The sequence below is a fragment of the Nyctereutes procyonoides genome, unplaced genomic scaffold (assembly GCF_905146905.1).
Source record: "Nyctereutes procyonoides isolate TBG_1078 unplaced genomic scaffold, NYPRO_anot_genome, whole genome shotgun sequence".
NCBI lineage: Eukaryota > Metazoa > Chordata > Mammalia > Carnivora > Canidae > Nyctereutes > Nyctereutes procyonoides.
In genome coordinates this window covers 6,809,579-6,828,093 of record NW_026575144.1, presented here as the reverse complement: position 1 = coordinate 6,828,093, position 18,515 = coordinate 6,809,579, and the positions used below count along the sequence as shown (strand labels likewise).

Sequence of the window (18,515 nt, the reverse complement as noted above, 5' to 3'; positions counted from 1 at the left end):
ACTGACACTGGAGTATCTGTATAGCCATACAAAACGGAATATTTAGACCTTTAGAAAATGTCTCTAAATTATATACTATAATTCCACCATTGGCCTTTCTATTAAAGCTAATGAAGAAAAATTATTTTTCTTCATGTAGATATGAAAATGTAAAGAAATGACTAGTATCTTATCTTTGTCATTGCAATTCCTGATTCCTATCACATGCTTGTGGAGAGTCCTCCTCGAATCTTTGGTATTATAAAGCACTCTGGTGAACATAAGCTAGTAAGTCCGACATATGGAAGAGTGCAAGTCAAACAGGAGAACACACATCCTTTTGCATCCCAATGTTCACATGTGAAAATGTGCTTATTACTGAAACAGCAGCAAATGTTGATAATTAGAAAATTATCTGAATATCTATAGTATTGGGCAGGGGTATAATCCCATCCATCAAAATCCTCTACTAAATATAGTTCATCTAAACACAGTTCTAATATCCTGCAACAGGTTTTAGGACCGTGCATGGAGGTCGTAGCTGGAGACCCTTTCCTCAAGAGTAATGCTTCTCGACCTCAGAAGAGTAACCTCTTCAACAAAGCAAACTGACCTGCCTCCCCATAGAGAAAGGCAATAGCACAGGGCTCATTTTTCAGCCAATCAGATGTTCAGAACCAACTCTGGTCATCAGTGAGGTGTAATCAACTCCATACCCTTCTGGTTATTTTAGATTTAGCTATTTTCCTCTGGATTATGCATTTTTGTAATATTAGACATACTCTGAGAGGCTGGAACCAGTGTAGTAGTCAAAGTAAGAGGGGGAAGAGACTGATCTCATTAAAAACAAAACAAAACAAAACAAAACACACACCTCCCAAGTCAAAGACAAAGATACTTGTTCACTTGTGCAAGTGTTCACATGAACTGCTTCCACTTCCAGTGCTAAATGATAACAAGGCTCACTTGAAGCTGCTGTGGTGAGCCCACATTGTCTTAGACGTATTTAACAACTACCTTTACTCAGTAATGAAGGTAGTAGGGCAACTTTTATAGAAGAAGCTAAAGACAAAACCTGATCCTTTCCAGCATTCAGTGGTGAAAATCAACTCATGATTGGATATAATAGCAACAGAATGGATTAAAATGATTCAAGATAAACTCTGAGTGGTGCCTGGCTGGCTCAGTTGGTGGAGCATCTGACGCTTGATCTCGGGCTCGTGAGTTCGAGCCCCACACTGGGTGCAGAGATCACTTAAATAAAACTTCAAAAACTAAAGATAAACTCTAGGTTTGAAAGTTTGGCTGTATTAGTACAAATAAACACTGGAGTGTTTACAGTGGGAGGGCAATGTTTGTCCTAGCAACAAACAGCTGATCTCAACAATATAGATGGTAATTCAGATCAGGTCTGTCTTATTCACTGCTTGACCTGCAAAGCTGAGCATAGTTCCCAAACACAGTAAGTACATAATAAATGTTTACTGAGTGATCCACTGAACAAAGACTATTCTGTTAAGTGTGCTTCAGAATTGCATAGGTCAGACAAGGTTACTAATACTAAAAATATATCTATATGAAAAAGATGTATATATATGTGTGTGTGTGTGTGTGTATACACACACATATATAAAACACTTGTAGTTGAGCAGTCTGAAGGCAGGTAGTATAAGAAGGTTATCTGTGTCAATATAAAAATATCCAAACTACAAAGAGTATCAGAACCAAATGGAAAAAATAGGCCTTAGAATTCTGATTTTAACTATAAATTTGGAGAAGTTTTTCTCTGGGTTCCACATAGCACCCTCCAATGCCTAGTTGGTACTCATTAGCAATCATTTATTGTTCTAAGGTTTTCAACTTCATAGAGCCAGTAGCCTGAGGAAAGGTGAGAATATAGGTTAAGCAGGACAAGGGTCCTATCATTAATCACATCACGAAATACAGTGATTTGTTTTCCAAACTCATTCCTTACATATTCTGTGCAAAATAAAATTTCATGCAATATAACTTATTAAAAACAAATCAAAAGGTGATGTTTAATCATATTTGTTGTACCTTATTAATATTTAAACTAAATCAGGAATTCTACGAATGATCTTAAAACTAACACATGAACGTTTCTAGTTTTAAGAACAGCGGGATGACGAATGCTGATACACTACAGACACTGACACATCTAACTGTGGGAAAACTTCACATAAATTAAAAATACAAAAAAGGGTGGTTCACATAAAGGACACAATTATCACCTTGAATCATACTGAGGAAGTGGAGAAGAATAGCTGCAAAATAATTTAGAAAGCAAATGGGAAAAATTAATGTAAGATAATTAGAAGCAAGCAACAGAAAATGTCAATGATAAGCAAAGGAAAAATAAAAACCATCAGGAAATGAAATCAGGGTATTTGGCATTTGTGGGACAACCTGGAAAAATATTCTCCTTTAGTGGCTACAGAAGCTACTCCACAGACCTGGTACTAGTGAATCATTTCCAAGTGTATACCAAGTTTATATTATCCTTTTCAAATAAGCCCACACTAGCTGCCATTACTTTTGCTCTCCTGGACATGTCTATTGTTTCAATAAATTCAAGAGGAAGGAGAGGGAATTTGTGCATTCAAATATTTCATTTTCTCTGGTGTATGAGAAAGTTTACTTCTGATTTTATTATCCTATGCTCTCTCAACCTCTCATTTGAAGTTCAAGCATTTGAAGCAAAGCAAAAGAGTTGACTAAATTAAATCCTGGTGCTTTTCTTTCCAATATAGAGAATACAAGATGCTGGTTCTAGGTCTTTGTAACATGGTGACAATCCAACAAGCTTAATACAGGGAACTCTTGAATATGCTGCTGTTTCCCAAGTAATTTACATTTTTCTTCTTAACTAATCTTTTCTCTCTCTCTCTCTCTTTTTTTTTTTTGCTTTTGCAATGTTAGATCCATAAACATCTAGTATCAATGGTATAAATATTTTAAGCAATTAAAACATTAATATTACTATAATTAAAGGTTTTTCTGATTGAGTTAAAGAAATGCAATGTTAATGAGTCAAAGGCCACCAGGTAGTTTATAATTTATAAAGTCCTTTCATGGCAATTATTTCTTAAATGCTATTGCAACTCTTTGTGCTACAAGCCATAATTCTGTAAGAATACTTTAAATAACCTGCAGCCTTACTATGAGTCCGACTTTTCATCTATAAAATGGGGATAATGAGTAAAACCTAACTCAGAGTGTCATTTTAAGGTTCAAATAATTAAGATAATACATGTAAGACATTTAAGACAATGCCAGGCACATAAAAAGGTAAACATTAGTTATTACAATTTATTTTAATTAAAAGCAGCAGGAAATACTTCATATAATACATACAGCATTCATAAATGTTAATTATTGTTAATTTCTTTAATTGTAAACTAATCCCCTCTTGTCCTGGATCACAACTAATTTATGGCCTAAATGCCAGTTTCAGAGGTGAAAACACCTGGATGTTTTCATCATCTCAATTATTTCCATTCCATTTGTGTGGATTCAATTATCCCAAGTTTTAATTACCTACAGGTGAAGAATCCTACATCTAAATATACGCTGATTATCAATTCAGCAATTGCAGCAGGTCACCTCCCCCAGCCTACCCCAATTCTGTCACATGATGGGGTAGTAGAAAGGAGCCTGTCTGATGTGGTTTTTACCTCTGCACCTCTGGGTCCACCCATTGGTACAGTCACTTTTTAAAAGTGAATTCCTTTCTTTCCTTTTTAAAATTAATTTCTCTTCTAATTTAATAAATTATATAATAATTTAAATATTATTAAAAATTATTAAATAAATTATATAATAATAAATAATTATAGAAAATAAATAAAATACTAATTTACTAAACTTAATCATAATTTTATTTCAGGAATGCAGAAGGTACCAAACTTGACCTGAAAACTTTGGGTTCAAAGCAAAGCACAAAAGCAGTCAGCAAGGTAAATGAACAGAAATAATACCTACATATTTTTTATTAGGAAAATGAGATATTCAGAAATAAAACATCATTTGAATAAGTAAAATTAAGGGACATGACTAGATTTATTTTTTTTTAATTGAAAAGGAAAATTAAAGACCTGGAAGTAGTACCAAAACAGGCAAGACATTTTTTGCACCAATACTTTCTTTTCCTTTCTAACACTGTGCATTTTTCAACAAAAAACAGATATACAAATTTGCTTAGAAAAAAAATTTACTCATGACTTACAAATACACATCACATATACTCAGAAACGAAGTCTTAGAAGACCAATATTTCATACATATGAAGCCTGTCAATATGAATTTATAATTACAAATAATAAACATAATGTTCATTTAATAGGATAAAGAAAAGTGACTTTTAGATTACTTACCCAGAATGAACAGGACTTGAGACAAGATTGACATTGTCCAAAGTATCTGCAGCCCAGCTATAATGTCTTAGAGAATCTGAATCAAATTCTCTTGTGAATGTTAGATGCTGCAAAATAAAATGATATATGGCATTAACAACCCACACAAGACACTGGCTTCTCTGTACCTACAAAATACACTTCTATGTCTCTAGAGGTCAAGATGGTCAAAATAAACAATTTGTACTTACTCTTTCATAGGTCTACATAGAAATTTCAAGAATAGCAATGAGAGTTTACCGATATATTATTTCAATCTTTTAAGAAAACATCTTGAGTAACTGGCATGGCAAAAGGAATATCACAGTTTCAAATGGGAAGTAGACATAAATCACATCTGCTGATTACTAAAAGTGTGATCATTAGCTTCAAGAAAGGCATTTAGATGTAACCTGAAAGCGACTTTTCCATGAAACACGGTATACAACTGACACAAAACTATGATTATTTTGACTTGAGTTTTGACATTATTTCTTGAAAATGAACAATGTGAGTCTGTCAGTTCAAGGACAGTAACTGGTGGCATTAGTTGCTATCTATGCCAGTTGATAAAATTTTAGTTTTCAAGCAAAAATCAGAATTTTGTAAACTTTACATCTGTGATGAGCTCGGGGGAGATGTTAACTAATGTAATCTATTAGTTTTGGATAAGAAACATGTCAACAATATAAAGATTTGCATAAATTGGTAAAACAGTATTTTCCAAATCACCAATGAACTGCTAACCATGATTTCAACTACTTGAACATATAATTAACTCCAAATTAATCTTACAATTATAAAATTCCTTCCCATATCTGAAAAAAAGAATCAATCTTGATAACTTTTGTTTCCAAGTGGAGCAGAGTAGCTAGTGGAAGGCTACCGTTGGTACCATACCATATAGCTATGGGCTCTGAGTGCAGCAGAGCACTGGGGAGACCCTGGAAGGTAGAGGAGCTGTACTCTTGGGGAGGGGAGGGTCTTGAAGAGTTGAGTGGACTTTTTGTTGCCATTTTTAACTTGGGTGCATTCATCAATTATCAGTGTAGACAGAATTGGGGCTTTGTACATCCAGGGGGCGCAACTGGGGAACAGAAAAACCAAGGCAATTTTAGTGGAGATTTGGGTGGCCTTCAGCATGCTACAGATTTCTGAGAAGAACATTTGCTGAATTCTGGGGCTGTGTAGAACAGGAAGCTAGAAAACTAACCAGAAATTTGCTAAAAGGAATAGTATTGCTTCTTGGCAGTTTCATGAGGAAAAGATTGAGTCTGGGACTTGTCGGGAGAGGGGATCACACAAGATTCTCACAGAAGGGTCCTCACAGAGGCCAGGAGCAAACTTGAGGTAGTCTGAGTTTACCAGGGCTGCAAACAATTTTGCCTCATTTCAGCAAAACCTTGACTGGATTGAAATAATCTGCCACCACTCTATTTGCCTAGCAGAGGCAGGGTGCACCCTTTGTGCAGAATTACATCATCGTCGGGTGTGTCATGTCTACAAGTTTTTATATATCGTGTCCAGCATGCAGTGAGAAATTGCCAAGCATGGCCAGAGCACATGAACCAAAAACAAAATAAAACAGATACTGTAAACAGACTCCCAGGTCATCCTACAGTTTGAAGTGAGCAAATAAGAACTTCACAACAGCTATCTATGATTAGTATGTTAAAGAAAAGAGAGGGAAAAACAGGAAAGAAATTAAAAGATGGATAATTTAACAGAGCACTGGAATATATGTAAGAATCAAATGGGCATTTGTTCACTTCTAAATACGTCAGTTCTTGACAAGACACAATAGAAAACAGGGTTAGAAAATTGGAAGTGTAAATGGAAAAATGTACAAAGGAAAGGATTTAAAAAAAATAGTGGAAACTACAGAAAATTGTATGAGACCTGTGGAACACGGTGAGAGGTTTTCCCATGTGAAAGTGGACTCTCAGAAGAGGACAGTAAGGCAGACACTACATTGGAGGAGAAAACAACCTTCCTTTACTGGTCCCCAGACAGACAGGGACAGAGCCTCCAGGCAGAAAATGGGAAGTTTTTTTTTTTTTTTCTTAAGATTTTATTTGAGAGAGAACAAAAGAGGGAGAGAGAGAGTACAGAAAGAGAGGGAGAAGCAGGCTCCCTGCTGAGCAGGGACTCAATCCCAGGACACTGAGATCATGATCTGAGCCAAAGGCAGATGCTTAGCCGACTGAGCCATCCGGGTGCCCCAGAAAAAGGGAACTCTTCTCTGGGATTTCCCAGTGACTTAGTATTCACTGAGAATTGGGATTTCCTAGTGAAATGTCCCCAGCTTCTTACTTGAGTAGAAATCATGCATGGCCAACTCTCCACCATGCAGCGAGAAAGCTTCCAACGAGCTTAGTGGTGCCCAAACAGTCATGAGTCACTGCATAGTTAAGAAGTATCTAATATGAGGAATAAAATAAATAAGCAAACAGAACAAAAGCAAATTGGAAGAAACAGAGGAATTTTAGGGAGAAGAAAACTTAAAATTTTTCATTGAGGCAGCCCTGGTGGCGCAGCAGTTTAGCGGCGCCTGCAGCCCGGGGTGTGATCCTGGAGACCCGGGATCGAGTCCCACATCGGGCTCCCTGCATGGAGCCTGCTTCTCCCTTTGCCTATGTCTCTGCCTCTCTCTCTCTCTCTCTCTCTATGAATAAATAAAATCTTAAAAATTTTTTTTCATTGATATCCGGAGAGAGATGAGGTCTTTTGATGCTCATAAAGCAATAAAATACTCGAAATAAAACAAACAAAAAACCTAGAGAAAAAAAGAACTCATAGAAAGTAACAAATATAACAGCATTGAAGTTGAAAAAATATCTAGAAGTTAGGGGGAGGTTTTCAAATATAGAAAATAGGAGAACATACAAGAAAGCAGAGGATCATGTCAGAAATTTCAAATCCATTTCCTTCCTCAAAAAAAAAAAAAAAAAAAAAAATAGGTCCAGGAAGAGAAAATAGTGAAATAGAGGAGAAGAAATCAAAGAAACTTCCCAAGAGCAGAAGACCTAAGTTCAGAGTAAAAGGACTCACTTGGTGAGCAGCAATATAAATATAAAATCACTATAGCACATCATCATGAAATTTCAGAACTTGGAGACAAAGAAAGTGCCTAAAAATTTAGAGGAAAAATTATCACAGATGGCAGACTTCCATCAGACTTTTAACAGTAACACCTGAAGTTCAAGGCAATGGAGCGATTCGATTGTTCTGAGAGGAACAATGTTCTGAGAGGAAATGATTTTCAATCCAAAATTCTAAAACTAGCCAAAAAAAAAAAAAAAGGTGTGAAAACAGAACGGATATATTTTCAGAAAAATAAGCCCTCCCTCCTTCAAATATATTTCTCATGAACTCTGTCAGGAAACTACTGGAAGATGTACTCATCAAAATGAAGGCTTAAACCACGAAGGGGAAGACACAGGAGCTGATCCTAAATTCTACATGGGTTAACCAGAGATTATGTGTTCATGTTAGTCTGGCTTTACTTACCAATTATATTGACTTTTGGAGACCCCAAACAACTAACCTTCAGAATAGGGCAAATATTAATATAAAATGGGTTGTGATGCTCACTTTAATTTTTCAGCAGACTATAATTTCTACATTTGGAGGCTTGAGGTTACTTTTTCACACCGGACCCTTTATTTAAAAAAAAAAAGTTTTAATAAATAAGTAATACCACTCCTCTTTGGTAATTACAGTAAATTATTTACCTTTGGTACTCTTAGAAACATGCACTGGCAACATTAATTATTGAAGCAATGAATTATACCATGCAAGAAGGTATCACCGCCATCATGTACTATTTATGTATGTGGGAATGTGCCAGCTTCTAGATCCCAAGTCCCTGCCAGTCCTGCATGACTCTTTTACTCTCCAAAGTCTTTGCCACTCATTGAAACTTTGTCATCATACAAATGAACAAATGTACAATGAACAAATGTATTGGGTCAGAATGATGACCTCTATGTCCCAATATCTGCCCCAGTATTTTGTTCCAGAGGAGTTTGCTTAGGTTTATGAGCAGACATACCAATTTTAATAAGCTAAACACAGACAAACAGCTTGCTCTTCCTACACTGCATCCATCTAAACACAAAACAAGGTAATTTAACTGAACCTATATTTTGTATAGAAAGAGACTAATTTGTAGCTTCGTTTCTGAGCTCCCGGTCTCCAAATTCTTATTTCTACAGGTTAGCATTTACTTAAAACTGAAATGTCAAATTTGACCTGTTCATTTATTTTAATAAACAATATGAATTCCAAAAAGTTCTGACATGTTGTGAACGGCACCATGGTACCAATGAAAAGCTTTTCCTCTATTTGGTTAGTGAACAAATAGACATTTGAAATGATAAACAGGATATCACATTATGGAGATGGTTAAAAAAGATGAACTACATTGGCTCTGAAGCTTCCCACAGTAAGTAGGGTGTTCCCAGGACTTAATGGAAAAAGTTGGCAGACTTAGATTTAAAAATTGCCTTTGCTACTTGTTAATGGAGAACACTTCATCCCCACTCTAGACTTTTCCATTTTGGAAAGGCGACTCAGTTGTGTAACCGTTATATTCACTTTGGCCCTGGAGATGTGGAGTGATTTATTTGGCTGGAAGATTGGGAAAGGTAGCTGGAAGGCTCTGTTTACTTCTCGCGCTTGAGCTTGGTCCCAGACAGCGAACATGCATGTCCCTCTGGCTCCCCAAAGCCTACTTCCATGAGGGGTATGCCTGCCCCAGGGTTGGCAATGCAGGCCACCGGGGAGGGGATGTGCCTATTTCAGGGGTTCAGGCCTACTTGACTCAGACACTAAGCCAGCCCCCTACTTGGCCTCCATCAGGAATAAAGGAAATATTTTGCCTTTGACCTTTCCTTATCTTTCTTTACTGAAAGCCCTTTTGAAGATGCCCCAACATGGTTTCCTGGTTTCATGATCCTTAGTGCCTTTCTTAGGTTTTCTCAGTCTTAGTTTCCTCATTTGCAAACTGAGGGTTGGTTGCTGTGGAAACTAAATAAAAATGTGCATCAAAAATCTGGCACCAAGGCCAGTGTTGGCATGGAGTCATATTAATGTTTCTTTATATGTATAGTCATTTCTCCTTTCAAAGGACTTTCATTCATATTAGTTCATTAGTTAAAATATGATAATTTTGGGAAAACAGAGCAAAAACAAAAATGTTCCAGTGTCAGCACTGGTCCTTTACAGTTATGCCCACAGCATGCTTCTATCAAATCAACTGAGCCCATTTGATTAGAAGAATGCATCTTGTAAATGTGTAGGACTTACCTATTTTTTTTTTTTTATGATAGTCACACACAGAGAGAGAGAGAGGCAGAGACACAGGCAGAGGGAGAAGCAGGCTCCATGCACCGGGAGCCTGATGTGGGACTCGATCCCGGGTCTCCAGGATCGCGCCCTGGGCCAAAGGCAGGCGCCAAACCGCTGCGCCACCCAGGGATCCCAGGACTTACCTATTGACTCAAAAATGCTGAAATTTCTATGTTAACAATAGTAATGCCAAAACATACTGTGTGCTTGACACTGAGCAGTGTTCTAGATTTTTAAATTCATTTATTCTCTGAATCCTCAGAACCTAGTAGCACTGGGAGTCATATCATACCCATTTCACAGATGAGGAAACTGAAGTTCAGATAGAAACTCCAAAAACTTGACAAACACAAAATCAACACCCTCCACCAGGCAGCTTTAGTAGGACACTGTGTTGAGGAAAAACTCACAATGATTTAATAAGACCTTTTACTCCCACATCAAAAATGACAATAAGCACACAAGATTTTTCATCTTGGAAGTGATGTCAAGGACCCTATTAAAATCAAAATGCACATTATTCAATAGAGTCCAAAGCCTGACTAACGATGATATCACTGTCTCCATGAGCTTAATACTTTCCCAAAATAGTTTCTCACTAGCCCTATTCATCAGAGGAAAGAGAAGAGCAAGTACACACTGGCTTTACAAGAGGACACACCCAAATGCCCAGGTCTGGAAATAAACGTCTGGGCATGGAGAAGAGAGGCAGGCGGCAAGAAAGTGTATGCAAGGAAAATAAAGAACAACCCAATTAACTCCAATATTAGATAATGCTCCAGGCTGCCAACTGTCAAGCTCCAGTATTGGATGACACAAGGGAAAGTCCTTCTCTGTCAGCTCTGCTGCCCCTGGGAGCTAGCAGAAAGTAGTCCTGAAGATTTACTGATGGCCTGGACATGCTATTGTTAACAGCACCAGGTAGATGTCACAATATCAGGTCATATAAAAATCCAGTGCATCTAATCTGAAAAACTGTAAATGCAGTTTAATTGAGAAACAGCTGGATAATGTCATGAGACTAGGAACCCATGAAAGGAAAGACTTGCAAGGATAGCTTTACTGCATGGTCACAAACTGGACAGGACCAAGACAGGGGAACCCATGTGGGTGTCAGTTCCCTTAGACCAAGAAAACATGACGTGGGTTTGACTTTGGCTGTATCACTGCACTGTCCAGTGAGTGACAAGTCAGACACCTCACCGAACCTCCATTTCTGCATTAGGGTAACTGGTAGATAAGATTAACTGTCCCAATTCACTGTGAGCCTGGAATGACCCAAGCATTGTGAAAGTCATTCGAAAATTCTAAATTGCTGTAAACAGAAACATAAATTTTAATAACCCTAAACTTCCCAGAGTTTTTATAAGTGAAGATAAATAAGTCCTTAAACAGAGCATTACAGCCTTCTATGTAGCTTTTAGGAGAGCATATGTGTTATCAGACTACAGGAAGCAGCCTGCTGGATTAACAAACAATTGGGTATCTGGGCTGCGACAAATACTTGTGCGAATATCAACCTTTTCCAGGGTGAACATGCTTTGTCAGGTGTGTATTAGAGTGGCAGGCTAGTAGTCAGCAGCAGAACCGGGTAAGCAGACATTGGACCTATATTCTAGTCTCAGCTCTATCACCTATTGTCACCTGATGTGAAGTGACACTGGGCAAGTGATATACTCCTCTCAGCCCCAGCTTCTTTGTCTGTAAGTGGTAATGATAGTACCTAGTCCATAAGGAACCTGAAAGCATGACATGAGATGATCCATTAATAAGATGTTGCGGCAGGTACTACGGTAAGTATTGTTAAGTACTGAGATCTATAGCAGATACTGAGTGAAGTGGCAAACTGCTACGGGACTGTTTGGACATCTAGTGTAACGAGCTGGAAATATTCTTTTAAGAAATGGATTCCATTAAAAAGAAGTCTAATACATAGTAACTGACAATAGAATGGTGGTAACCAGTGGCTGGGGGTAGGGGAAGAAGGGACATATTGATCTAAAGGTACAAACTTGCAGTTATAAAAAAAAAAAAAACAAACTTGCAGTTATAAGATTAGTAAATTCTGGAAACCTAACATACAGCATGGGGACTGTAGTTAATAATAATGTATTATATTCTTGAAATTTGCTGAGAGAGATCTCAACTGTTCTTACTATACACACAAAAATGATAAGTATAGGAGGTGATGGATATGTTAATGAGCTTGATTACGGAAAAATGTATACATATATCAAAACATCGCCTTGTACACCTTAAAAAATGGATTCCACAAGAGAAAGCCTGATTTAAGCAGAAAATAAAATATAAATTAAAGGCTTACTAAAGCAAGTCCTTTTTTCCCTAAAGTATTTCTTTTCTTGAAGTCAACTATTAGCACCCCTAAGATTTATTTGAGACTAAAAAGCAAACCACAGAAGCTGACTTCTCTGGGATTTCAAATCTGATTGATTTCAAAATAACTTAGCTACCAATTTCCATTAAAAAAGGTGAATCAAGGTCAGCATGGAAGCTGTTAACATCCAGCTCAAGTCATCTAAATTAACTGTTCTACCTTAAGAAAGTCACAACACCCAACTGTCTGCCTTGAAAAAAAAAAAAAAACAAAACATAATCTTGCTGACCAATCTGAGAGAGGTGTTGAATGGATCACCTGAGTAATGCTGGCAAAGCACTCTGGAGAGAAAAAGCAGCATATTAAATTGCACTAGTCAAAGGTGTTTATCTTCCAGGGGACTATCTCTAGCAAATCTTTAATCCCAGGCTGGCTACCTTCTGCCACCATGCACATTTCTGAGAGCCCCTTAGAATTACCTTCAGCACAAGAAACAGCAAGGCTAACCTGCTGATGTTGGGGGAGGGGAGGTGCAGGAGGAGAAGAGAGGGAGAGAAGTCTCAAATTTGAGTCTCATTAGACTGGCGTAGGTTTTACATTCTAACCTAAAGTGTTCACTGTCATCTAGGAAAAGGAATGCTCTGGATGGCCAGGTTTGGGGCCCATCCTTGGAGGGACGAAGGGATTTCTGACCCTTCTAAATGACACTGAGAAATGGATGAGGGTGCAGGTTTGGCCATCAGATCCTGTCTGCTACCTGAGAAAGTGGAATGGGTGTACACAGGCAAAACCAATTCATGTTCCTAAGTGATTTCCGCTCTTCTCCTATTTTTGGATAACTACCAGAAGTCTTACTGAATTAAATGTTTCTGTTTGCTGCACAAACACATCCCTTGGTCTTAACAGATACTTCCAGGGTCATTCAAAGGAAGTGTAATTAATTGGTTAGCCTGCAAAACATTTTTAGACCCACTATCATGCCTTCTACCTCATATCTATGCAAAGGTCAAGTATTTCCATTCCTTTCATGATGCCTTACATGTGATACTTTTTAGCATAATCATTTTCTCCATAATTTTCATAACCTGTTGCTGAATGTAAGTTGTCGGTTCCTTTTAAGTCTCATTATATAGGATATTTATTATTAGAATCTAGCGTAAGCATAATAGAGAACACACCTAAATATAACATTTTATGCTAAAAAAAATAAAAATGATGGTACCAACATCCATAATAAAAATGCTAACAAGGGACGCCTGGGTGGCTCAGCAATTGAGCAACTGCCTTCAGCTCAGGGCGTGATCCCAGGGTCCTGGAATCGAGTCCTGCATTGGGCTCCCTGTGAGGAGCTTGCTTCTCCGTCTGCCTGTGGCTCTGCCTCTCTCTCTCTCTGTATCTCTCATGAGTAAATAAATAAAATCTTAAAAAAAAATAAAAAGATTTTTTATTTATTTATTCATGGGAGACAGAGAGGCAGAGACACAGGAAGAGGGAGAAGCAGGCTCCATGCAGGGAGCCCAACATGGGACTGGATCCCAGGTCTCCAGGATCACACCCTGGGCTGAAGGTGGCGCCAAACCACTGAGCCACTTGGGCTGTTCCAATAAAATCTTTTTAAAAAATGCTAACAAGTATGTGAGATCTTGGAAGACCGAGCACAAAGTCTGAGGGCTCTCTGATGGCTTCTTTCTGACACAGAGCAATGCAGATGTACAGCCTCTAAGGAAACAGCCTGGAGCCACATGGCCAGTGACTCTGCCATTTACCTGTGTCCTCTGAGGTGAGTTACTTAAGCTGACTGTGCCTCAGTTTCTTCATCTTTTTAATGGAGCCAAGAAACTATCTCAAAGGGTTTTTGTGAAATGTAAATGAGTTTGTACTGGTAAAACACTTGGGATAGTGTCTTGCACATAGTAGGAGCTCAAAATGTTTTCACCACTATCACCATAAGCATTATCACACCTCCTGACACAGTGTCTACTGAATATTATTCCATTTATGTAATGAGGACTGGCTGGCGTGGATCATACAGAGTAATTATACAAGCCATACCAGACAAGTGCTTTCAATAATTATGTCAGAAGAAATGAAAGAACCATTCTATTCTATTCATCCTAGACAACTTGGCTTCAGTTTGGAATCATCCCTTGTCTCTGTTACTTTCTATTTGGAAAAGAATGTTTCCAAGCACAGATGTTGTTCTAAGACAATCTGATACCCACATATCTGAGCTTATAAAACAAAAACATTAGATGTTGAATGATCGATATACAAAAAATCCCAGCCAGAGTTGCTTTAAATCAATGGTTCCTAGCCAGAGATGCATCCCAGAATCACCTGTGGAGCTTTAAAAAAACACATGTGCTCAGGAACCCAGCCAGGGAGATTCTGATTCTGTAGGCATCTTGGTTTTCAAACGACCACTGGTGATTCCAGTGTGTGCCCCAATTAAGAATTCAAGGAATCTCTACACCCAAGGTGGGGCTCAAACTCATGGCCCAGAGATCAAGAGTCACATGCTCTTCCAACTGAGCCAGTCAGACACCCCTTCTCCCAGTTAACAAGTCTGACTAGGAATCAGGGGTTTTCATTTTTTTTTTTAAAGATTTTATTTATTTATTCATGATAGACAGAGAGAGAGAGAGGCAGAGATATAGGCAGAGGGAGAAGCAGGCTCCATGCAGGGAGCCCGATGCGGGACTCGATCCTGGGACTCCAGGATCGTGCCCTGGGCCAAAGGCAGGCGCCAAACTGCTGAGCCACCCAGGGATCCCCGGAATCAGGCAATTAGCCACTGAGCAATTGCACTTATTTGTTTGTTTTAAAGTTTTTATCCTAATTCCAGTTAATTAAAATACTGCCTTATGTTAGTTTCAGGTGTGATATAGCCATTCAGTACTACTACACATCACCCAGTGCTCATCACCTGACAGCACACTCCTTAACCCCTACCTAACCCATCACATACTTAGCCCTCCACCTCACCTCCCCTTTGATAACCATCAGTTCTCTATAATTAAGAGTCTGTGTCTTGGTTTGTGTCCATCTCTCTTTTCCCTTGTTTTGTTTCTTAAATTCTACATGTGAGTGAAATCATATGATGAGCAATCATGTTTTAAAAATTCTTTAAAATGATTCTCATGAGCAGTCAGGGCTGAGAGTCACTGCTTTAAATGATAACATGATAACATCTAACAATTGGAAGGCATAATATATCTACATACATATTTTCAGAGGTCTATCTACAGGTGACTTGATTACAAGGTAAAGGGAAGGTAAAAGAATAGGGAGTTCATGGATAACCCAATATCACAGTAAAAAAAGAGTCCACTCTTGATTTTCCAGTGTGTGTGTGGGAGGTGTCTGACTGATAATGATTACAGCTCAGCAGGGCATGAGGATGGGCTCATTTCTCCCAAATTCCTTCCCAGCTCTGGCCTCCAATCCTACTTTCACAGCATAGGTTCTTAGGAACATGGGAGTTGGGAGCAGCAGGCCTGTGCCAATTATCCTGAGTCTCAACTGTCCTTTAACTATGGTTAATGTGCAAACTGATTAATCAGCAGTATGATAATGAAGAGGCAACTATGCTTTGTATCAGTGTGGTCTACTCTTGTTGAAAACAAGCAGCACATGGAGAGTTATTAATTTTTATTCATTTTCCACCTTTATGTGTCAAAGCAACTTTAACTGGACAATGACAGGGCAGTTTTAAATTTGACAGTGAGTCATGTGTCATTGCCTTAAGAATTCTAAATATTTAAGGCTTCTTGCATGCTTTCAGACAATATCAATACTGTGGAGAAACTCTGTTTTGAAGTTTATAAATACAGATTTAGAGGCATGATGGATATAAACTAATAATGTTTGTCACTTAATTCTAATATGAAGTCTGTGCTTTATGTTAAGCATACTTCCAAAATAAATGCTTCTCATCAGTCTTGCATAGTGTAACTAGACCCTTCCCTTGTGCAGCCTCTCTCTGGAGGAATCAGCCTCTTCCCTCTTCCGTAATAAATGAGATACTAGAGACTAAATAAGTCAACATGCCTCTTTTGGAATTTGTTTTCCCCCTTCCTCCAAGTTTTTATTTTGAAGGAGTTCAAACAAATAAAGAAATTAAAAAAAAAACTGTATAAGAAATACCAGTGTACACTTCATCTAGATTCAACATTGACATTTTGCCATATTCACATTCTCACAAGCTCTCTCTCTCCATATACACATACTTCTTTTGGTTGAACCATTTGAAAATAAATAGCTGACTTAATGATTACTCCATTGCTGGAAACCACAGCTTGCACACCCCTGGAATGGAGATATTCCCCATATAGCTTCAATAATGTTGTCACTATTAACAGAACAAAATAATTCTCTAACAATATAGCCGGTTCATTTTCAAGTGTCCTCAATTGTCCCTAAAATGTCTTTATGTCATTCATACATTTTTTTCCCACATCTCTGGTGAATTGATCATGAAGTTGTATGTGTTCATTAAACATGCCAGTTCCACAAGGAACACCTGTCAGATCATGGGATCCTCTGCCGTTGTTGAAGAAAGCAACTTCCTACTTCCGTAGTTATCAACTTGAGATTTATTTGTAAAGGTTTCAAGATGTCCTAAGCTCTTCTTTCCCCTGACTGCTCTACAGAGATGTTTGAGATAGCCACAGAGGTACTTTTCAAATTTAAGCAGCAATCAGGCTTAGTTTAAAGTTCTCTTTCTTTCTTTTCATAAATCCTTTATTCTGATTAAAGCTGTCCCTTCCAGCCTACGTGAGTAAGTGGGTCTTGGCAGTAGCTAACAGGTAATGGTGTGAGAAACCTTGGAAGCCTGTCTGCAGCATTGGAGCATGGCAAACACTTATATTTAAGGTTGACATGCAGAAATTGAAATGTAGTTTAACTACGGCAGTGGGAGTGGTGGTGATGGTGGCAGTGATGGTGAGGTCATGGTGCTGATGGTCCCAATTTCAGACCCTTGTCCCAAAGTAAATATATATTCAGAAACATAGGCCACAATTAGATTCAATCAAGTATCTGAGATTCCATTATAGAACTGGGCACATGTTTTATGTATGACCAAAGTGTGACTGATACCCAAGGAATCTCCAATCACCTGAGATTTTGTAGGTTTTGTAGGGTTTCCTTAGGCCTGGAGAATAACAGGCATGTCTACACTTGTGTCACCAATATATCTACTAACATCTCATTTTAATTGGGAACATGAAGAGATCACGATTATCCAACCAGGATAATGACCACAGCCAACCGAGAGAGAGCTCCTCAGAAAATCTCAGCCAATACCTGGGCAATACACCCAAGAGCTTAGCTTCATTAGTTGAGACAAGTGCTTTCTCTAGTGCTAACAACCATTTAAACCATGACATGGTATCACATCTATAATTATTCTACAAAGAGTGTTTATGCCAAACACTGAATAGCCACTGTATTCACCTCTGTAAAATCTGCTTGCTAAGAATGTTCTAGAGTGTTAAGTAGTAAAATATTTATTATTGGTTCTTGTGAAGTACAAGGTACATCTGTGTGTCTGGAAGTCAGCATCTCTAAACACAGGAGACTCCCAAAAATCTGACTACCTGCTGCTTAGACCTCTAACTTAGTGATACTATTACGATCACTTATTCATCTCCAAAATACCTTCATTGTTCAGTGAATAAATAGGTGCAGTATAATTTCACTATTTACATTGGTTAAATATGACAAGCCACCTTCAAAATTGGTTTTATGGCTAAACAGTTTCATCTATCATTAGCGCACGAATGTGCAAATTTAAAACCAGGTATTGTGTATATCTAGAATAATGAACCACCTTGAGCCCATATGTAGCAGAACTATGTTGCTAGAACTTCTTGCCTTAAACCAGTATCTACTCAACCACAATTACTGAAGAGAAGAAATTGTATGAACACTAGCAGAGATTCTGGTAGAAAACAAAATACTATCACATCTTAAGAAGGCCCATCACAAGCAGCTTTGATGCTAAGGGATCAAAAACTTGACCAATCTCGTCTTTAACTACATGCTAAAAACAATTCTAGTAAATTCCAACATGCACTCACAGTTTATTTAGGAAAATCAAATACCTATGTGGATCATGCCAGCAGTTTTAGCTACTGATTATTATTAATTCTTTATTTTTTTATTAAAGATTTTATTTATTTATTCATGACAGACAGAGAGAGAGAGGCAGAGGCACAGGCAGAGGCAGAAGCAAGCTCCATGCAGGGAGCCTGATGTGGGACTTGATCCCGGGTCTCCAGGATCAGGCTCTGGGCCAAAGGCGGCACTAAACCGCTTAGCCACCTGGGCTGCCCCCATTATTAAGTCTTTAAAAAAAATTGAAATAGATTTGACCTAGAAGGGAGAAAGGTAGCCATGTCTTTCCTAGGACTTTCTGAGTTCCTCTATGTGGG

At 38.1% G+C, this 18,515-nt stretch overlaps 1 protein-coding gene across 7 annotated transcripts in view; it reads right to left on the bottom strand.

Moving 5' to 3' along the window:
* The window catches only part of ANK3 (ankyrin 3), a 326,326-nt gene that overhangs the window by 77,798 nt on the left and 230,013 nt on the right, over nt 1-18,515 (bottom strand). For all 7 annotated transcript variants that reach the window (XM_055308774.1, XM_055308770.1, XM_055308772.1 and 4 more), the window contains one exon: nt 4,374-4,480. In XM_055308774.1, coding sequence (XP_055164749.1) covers nt 4,374-4,480 — 107 coding nt within the window. The remainder of the gene's footprint in view (nt 1-4,373; nt 4,481-18,515) is intronic.